A 7,664-nucleotide genomic window follows, 5' to 3' on the forward strand; every position below is an offset into this window, starting at 1 on the left:
TCTCTCTCTCTCTCTCTCTCTCTCTCTCTCTCTCCCCATCTACCTACCTACCTATCTCTCCACATACATACACCACATCTTGATTGAATTTAAGTGAATTTGAAGTTTATTTTTCTTGCTTTGGTATTTTATCCCTTTAGTCAAATGTAACTACATGAATTTGGAATTTGGAGTTAGATTAATAATTCTCAACTCAAAGCCGCCACCCCTTAATACAGTTCCTCAGACGGTGGTGATCCCCCTCACCCACCACCAAATTATTTTTGTTGCTACCTCATAACTGTAATTTGGTTAGTGTTATAAATCACAATGTAAATACCTGTGTTTTCTGATGGTCTTAGGTGACACAGGCTGAGAGGCGTGGGTTTAGAGAGAAAGAAGGCTCAGAGGTCAAGAGTTTATACTGCTGTGGCAGAGGGACCTGAACTTGGCTGTTAGCACACAGTACCAGGGAGTTCGCAGCACCCTGTAACTCTAGCTTTGGGGTATCCAGCTCACTCTGATAGTCTCTGGGCATCCTCACCCACTCCCACAACCTGATTAAAAATACAAAATTACATTGTAAGAAAGAGTTTGGGCTTTGAAGCCATAATGAAGTCTCCCTAAGCAAGAGAGTATAGATAACCCTATAAAGGCAGAGAGTGAAGTTAAGTCCAATTCTGTCTTCCAGGCTGTGTAATCTGAGGCAACTTAGTTTCTCTGAGACTCAGTTTTCTTGTTTGTAAAATGTACTGGTTGGGGTTAGGATAAAGTGACACAGTGCATTTAGTGACTGTCTTGTGTAGCACGTGTTTGGCAAATGTTATTTTCTAGACCTATTCTAAGAACCCCACCTCAGTGGCTCGCCCGAGTCATGGATGTGCTCTTTCTTGCTGTATGTACACATGTTGACTCTAATAGCCAATAAAACAAAACCACTGTAGTAATGTGTGGTGGCAAAGGCCTTTAAAGTATACGGGTTGTTTACGTCTGGAATTTTCCATTTACTACTTTGAGTCCATAGTTGACTGTGGGCAACCAAAATGTAGACAATGAAGCTAGAGATGAGCTGGGGGCAGGGAGAGAGGACTGTCTGGGGAGCAGGGAGAGGACTGTCTGGGGAGCAGGGAGAGGACTGTCTGGGGGCAGGGAGAGGACTGTCTGGGGAGCAGGGAGAGGACTGTCTGCCTGGGAAGGAAGGAGAGGACTGTCTGGGGAGCAGGGAGAGGACTGTCTGGGGAGCAGGGAGAGGACTGTCTGGGGAGCAGGGAGAGGACTGTCTGTCTGCCTGGAGGTTAGGGGAAGAAGACTGTTTAAGTCACATCTACCCCAACTAGAAATCTTTGGGGTCTTCTGAAGAGAGGATTGTCTGTATTCAGGAACACAGTGCTCCTCATGTCAGGAGACCAGTCCTCCCCAAGATAGCTTATGTGATAATCAAATGTATCTCATTAGAAAGGCTTCTGGTTGATTCTACAATGCAGGATGGCTATCTCAGAGATCTCAAACAGAAGTGCACTCAGGAGGGAGGGAGGGAGGAAAGGAGGAGGGAGCGAGGGAGGAAGGGAGGGGATAACGATGCATGGTGCACGTAAGGTAGGCACCGGTCCTTGGTAGACACTCATCACATTTACACCTATTGTCTGTGTGAATGGGTTTACAACCCAAAGTATCGTTAATTTCATTTTTTTCCCCATGTCTTACATCCCACTTCATACCTGGAAACCATACCACTTCCATCTTCCCAGCCCTGTCTTCCTTGTGGTGGTGGCCATTCCCAGCTCACCTGTCCCTGGAAGAGCTTAGCTGCCTCCCGATATCTGTGCATACTCTCTTCATACTCTGGGGAAGCCTTCTTCATCATCAGGAGAAGATGGGTCTGAACCATGGTGTTAAATAAACCGGCTGCAATCTGGAAAAGTAAGGTTTGCTATAGAAGAATAGCAAGAGGGAGGAAGGAAGGAAGGGAGGGAGAGAGGGAAGGAGGGAGGGAGGGAGGGAGGGAGGGAGGGAGGGAAGGTCAGAGAAGCAGAGATACAGAGGGACTGCCAGTGCAATGAACAGAATAACAGGAAAGCAGATAGCCTCTACGATGGCTCTTAAAAGCTTCACTACCTGGAATGTATTCAAAACCCATTGTATACATGTGTGGAACTATGAAATAACAAATAAAAATATTTGTAACAAGTAAAATCATTGAAGATTAGAGAGATGGTTCATGGGTTAAGAATACATTTAATTTTTTTACTCCTTCTTAGAGAGTACGTTGGCTTGGTTCCTACCACCCATTAGTTGTCTGACAATTGCTTATAACGCCAGTTCTAGAGACTCTAACATCCTCTTCTGGCGTACTCTGATTCATGCAAACATGTGGCACACATACATGTACTCAAGCACATATGCATATGCAATAAGTAATTAAATATTGTTCGTAAAAGTACAATCATGAGCAGGGTGGTGGTGGCTCACACCTTTGATCCCAGCACTCGGGAGGCAGAGACAGGTGGATCTCTGTGAGTTCAAGGCTGGCCTGGTCTACAGAGCTAGTTCCAGGACAGCTGAGAGCTACACAAAGAAACCCTGTCTCATAAAACAAAACAAAAAAAAATAAAATTAAATAAAAATATATAATAAAACTCTAAAAAGTTCAACCACCCAGGGGCTGGAGAGGCAGCCTAGGGGTTAAGATTCTGTACAGTCCATGCTCAGGACCAAAGTTTAGCTTTCCCCACCATGCCTGGTGGCTCACAGCTGCCTTTGACACCAGATTCAGGGCATTCGACACCCTCTTCTGGTTTCTGAAGCCACCTACGTACATACGGTGCACATACCCCCAAACAGACAGCTTGCACATGATCACAAAGTAACGAAAATGAATCTTAAAACTAAGTACAACCATTTGGTTTTCAGGCAATTGTGTAGAGCACCCCTCACCCCACACACATAAAAATAAACAATACCCAACTAAGGAGCTAAGAGGACATGGTGGAGATGCTAGAAGTCCAAGGTTAAGCCATAACTTACATCATTCTTTGTTACACCCTTTACTCTGGGGTAGCCAGCCCAGTATGAGGCTGTCAAGCAGCCCTAAGGACACATTTATACGCAACAATGGGAAACAATGGTTTGCTGACCATATGAGCAACTAGATCCTTGGCAGCCAGGCCATTCAGCATTGGTGGAGCCTGCAGATGACTTCAGTCTGGCCAATGTCTGCGTTCTGTCCAGAGACCCTAAGGCAAAACCACCCAGCCACCCTGTGCCCACCAGCTGACTCCTAGGATGTTGTGTGAGAATTTTCTAGTGCAGCTGGTCACAGAAGGGCCATGGGCAGGCAAGCATGGTCAGATAAGTGTTTCCTAAAGACACTCTCTTGGGCTTTAACAGCAGGCATGGTTTCTCACTGGGGGCACTGTGTGGCAAATAATTGATTCTTGTTGTGATAAGATTTGTAATTATAGTAACTGACTCCTGCTACTTAAATTCAGAGTAGGATCCACTCTGCTAAAGCAGAAAAAATTCTTGGGAAAAGTGAAGAGAAGAGAGCCAAGGAGCCAAAAGGCATGGGATGGGGGTACAGAAGTTTCATCTGGCTTAATCTCAACCGACACAGCAAAGCCACACACCGAGTATGTACATTAACTATACCTGCAGGAGCAGGGCATGGCTGGGGCTTTCTGCCCAGCTTTTCTAGCACAGATGTTTGTACCCACACAGACAAGAAACAGCAGTTGCTGAGTGGGCAGCTCTCCAAGTGAGAAGGGATGACTTCAGATATGCGAGAGCCCCAATACAAGTTAAGCATGCTGCTCTAAAGAGCGTCTTTCCTGATGTTCTCTTGATGCAATTTGCTTTCTCTACTAATGTGAAACTTTAAAAAAGGACACATCACTGTGCTTCACATCACTGTGTAAGATAACAGCTGGGGAGTTTAGGAAGATGTGTCCTCACACTGGCTGGCATCCAGAACACCATGACGCACAGGGAACATTAGGACGCCTTTTCCGAGTCCACATGCAGTCCAGCGGACACAATGGAGACAGACAATGGTAACGCCCCAGAGAGAGAAGACTACGTGGTTACGCTTGTGCTCAACTTGATTGGATCGAGAGCGCTTCAGGTCATGTCTGTGAGGGTATTTCTAGAAGAGCTTCAAGAGAGATGATCAACCATGAAGGTGGGTAGAGCAAACCAATGGGTTTCAAGTCCTGGACAAAAGGAAAAGAAAAGCAAGGGCAACGTGACCCGTGGACTGTACCCGTCTCTTCGTGCTTCTTGGTTATGGATGCACTGTGACCAGCTTCTCATTCTTGACTCCACACCACAATGGACTGTATCTCTCAAACCGTGAGCCAAAAGAAACTATTCCTTCCTTAAGCTGTCTCTACCACAGCAATAAGAAAACAAAGAAGACAGAAGCCGTCTTGATCAGAGCCTGAGAAAGGTGGTTTTGTGGACTGTCTCAGTCACAGCCTGAGAAAGGGGGTTTTGTGGACCATCTCAGTCACAGCCCAAGAAAGGTGGTTTTGTGGACCGTCTCAGCGCCAGTGACCTCCAGAGAGCATACTTATGCAGCAAGACTCCTGATTCTGAAGGTTTTCATGCAGATACATTGTGTTTGTGTTTTGTTATTTTTCTTATGAGTTGTGTTATAGGCCATTTAGCCTTTCTGTGTCTGTTTCTCTCTTTGTCCCATAGGGAGGGAAGAACCCATCCATCTTAAAGGGTTAGTAAAGATATTAGCATGAACAACAGGCTAGTGTTAGTGAGAGACAGTTACCAGCAGTGGGAGAACATCTCGGTCCTGGGGACAAGGACCCTTCCTGACACAAGAGCATAAAAGACTGACTGACCACAGGGATCAGTGTTTACCATAGGGCTGTACTCCGTCACCCAGTGGAGGTTGTTCATGTGAATGAAACGACTCAGTTTGGCAGCATCAAGACTTTCAATGTCTTCAGCATCTAAACGTAGTTGTTGATTATCAACCTGGATTTAAAAACAAAAACAGAAACAGAAACAGAAACAGAACACATCAAGGACAGAGTGGCCCCTGTCATGCATCCTTGAGGTCAGTGATAAATGGCATTTGATTATAAAGATGAGACAGGAAGTAAGTTTCCCACCCTCAGGGACTCTTTTTCTCTGCTTGTGTTCTAAGGGCTATTTTTATGTAATATAATCACTGATATATTGAATTTTCCATTGCTGCAGCTGTTCTGAATTCCATCTTCTTAACTTCTAGTCTATTCTGCATTTAGTTACTTCCCAAGATTCCTCTTTTGGTTGGGAAGCTGCTCAGACTTGATTTACCCCTTTAAGGACTGCCAGCATGCATTGTGGAACACGTAGCTTTTAATATACCGGAATCTAGGACTATCGGGCAGCTGCGTCTCCCTGCTGAACATTAAAACATACACACAAAGATGAAAAACTAAAACAAAACAAATAAACAAAACCTTAAGAGACTATATTAAGCAAATTAAATTTACAAAATAATAAATGCCAAAGTATAGAAAATATACTTCTAGATTAGAGTTTTTGGGGAAAAACTCCACCCAAAGCACTAGATATTGTTAAAATGTAAAGCACAGACTGGCAGTATAGGTCAGTGGTAGGGAACTTGCTTGCCAGGTATATGTGAGTTGCTAGGCTCAGCTCCTAGCAGCAAACACACAGAAATGGCACTAGAGATGTGTGCATTGGCTGGTAGCACGCTTATCTGGCATACAGGAAGCTGTAGGTTTGATCTCCAGCACTACATGAAACAGACATGCTGGCGTCTGTGATCCCAGTGCTTTAGAATTAGAGGCAGGAGGGTCAGAACCGTGAGGTGCCTCTGCTACACAGTGAGACTGAGGTGAGAGGTGAGTGACATCATTTGGTACATATGCAGGTGTGCTAAAATCCGCCACGCTCTCAGAAGAAACACTGAGGAAAAGATAGAAAAGCAATAGGAACAGACTCTGGGGACCTTGTTCAGCTTTGTAGTCCTAATATCCACTTCAAATCATAAAAAAAAAGAAGGCTGCTGTGGTGATTCATGCCTTCAATCCCAGAATTTAGACAGACCAGACAGGAGGATTTCCAGGAGTTCAAGGCCAGCCTGGGCTATATGGGAAGTTCTAGGTCTTCCTGGATGATAGAACAAGATCTCAAACAAACAAAACAACAAAAGGAGTTAGAGAGTGGTTGAGAGAGCATGCTGCTCTTTCAGAAGATCTGAATTCAGGTGACACTCAGCAGTTTATAACTCCAGCTCCAAGGGGACCTGTGGCCTCTGGGCTCTGCCAGCGCCTGTCCCCATGGGCATATGTCCACACACAGACTCAGAGACACAGATGTCTTCACACAGCCAGCCAGCCGAAGACAAACAGACTGGACGAATCCAGGTGGGGTGTGGGGTGTGGGGTGTGGGGTGTGGGGTGTGGGGTGTGGTGTGTGGTGTGTGTGTGTGTGTGTGTGTGTGAGAGAGAGAGAGAGAGAGAGAGAGAGAGAGATTGGTTAAACAGAGACACACACACATACACAGATCTTCTCTGTTGCTTAAGGCCTGGCTTGCCAGCTGGCAGAATATCTCACACTTAGGGCTTTGTGCTTTGCCATTACAGCCCACTTAAGCCATTATCATCATAATCAAGGCCCTCTTAATATTGACTATATCCAAATGCTTGAGGATTATTTTTCTAGAATGTAGAAGCCTGGCATCTGTGCACAGCTGGCCTGGCAGCACGTGGACCAGGAGGCCCCGCCCTCCCGCCCGCTGGCCGCCTTTCCAGGCAGTTTTTCCGGGTTTCCCAGAACTGGAGAACTGGAGGCGCCAGGAACTCCAGGTGTTTCTGGACAAGAGAATGCAGAGAAGGGACAGAACATGTGCAGTAAGGATAAAGTTCCTTCCCTGGGCAGTAAGGGACTTTCAATAAGCTGCCCCCTCCCCTGCAGGCTCTCCAATTGCTGGAGTTCTTCCAACAAAGCATACCCGATTATTTCATTATTTCCTAAACTAATAAACTCAGGACAGTTCGTGTGTAGGGTTCCTGGAGGCAGCAGTTGAACAGGAAGTGTGCTTTCTGCCAGGGGGATCATTTGCATAACGCACTGCAGAGAAAGTTCTATCCTAGCATAAGGTTTTGGGGGACGTTTTAAACATCTATTTTGTCAGGGTTTGGAAAGAGTTTTACTTAAGATATCCTCCCCAGGGACAGTGATGCTTGCAGCAGAAAAGGACAGCTGGAAGGGCTTTGAGCTCTGGACTGTCGTTTTAGAATCAGCTTGTGCCCAGCGCTTTGCTAGGAGGGGCTCTTCCTTTGCATTCCCGAGAGCTCTCTGACCATCTAGCTTTTCAGAAAATGCATTAAAACTCACCTTAGTTTATTTATATTCTTTCTTTTAAATTTTTTAAAATTTATTTCAGGCAGGATTTCATGAAGTGAGGTTGGGTATTGGTTTCCAACGCAGCCAAGATGAATCTGAGCTCCAGCCCCTCCCCGTTCTGCCTCCCAGGTACTGGAATTGCAGGCACGCACCACCATGCCCTGTGCATCTTCCTTTATACTGCAGCTACAATATTTTATGACAATTGAGTCATAAAGTAACTTGGGTAGGGCTGAAAAGTGACTTAAGCATTTACCCCTCGTCTCTGATCTCTCTCTCTCTCTCTCTCTCTCTCTCTCTCTCTCTCTCTC

General features: G+C 45.6%; 1 protein-coding gene across 1 annotated transcript in view; it reads right to left on the bottom strand.

Annotated features, from left to right (window-relative positions):
* The window catches only part of Erp27 (endoplasmic reticulum protein 27), a 16,500-nt gene that overhangs the window by 1,287 nt on the left and 7,549 nt on the right, over positions 1 to 7,664 (bottom strand). The window contains exons 4-6 of the mRNA XM_021191277.1: positions 4,852 to 4,968; positions 1,698 to 1,891; positions 449 to 536 (exon numbers count right to left, since the gene is read on the bottom strand). Coding sequence (XP_021046936.1) covers positions 449 to 536; positions 1,698 to 1,891; positions 4,852 to 4,968 — 399 coding nt within the window. The remainder of the gene's footprint in view (positions 1 to 448; positions 537 to 1,697; positions 1,892 to 4,851; positions 4,969 to 7,664) is intronic.

The sequence above is a fragment of the Mus pahari genome, chromosome 2 (assembly GCF_900095145.1).
Source record: "Mus pahari chromosome 2, PAHARI_EIJ_v1.1, whole genome shotgun sequence".
Classification (NCBI taxonomy): Eukaryota; Metazoa; Chordata; class Mammalia; order Rodentia; family Muridae; genus Mus; species Mus pahari.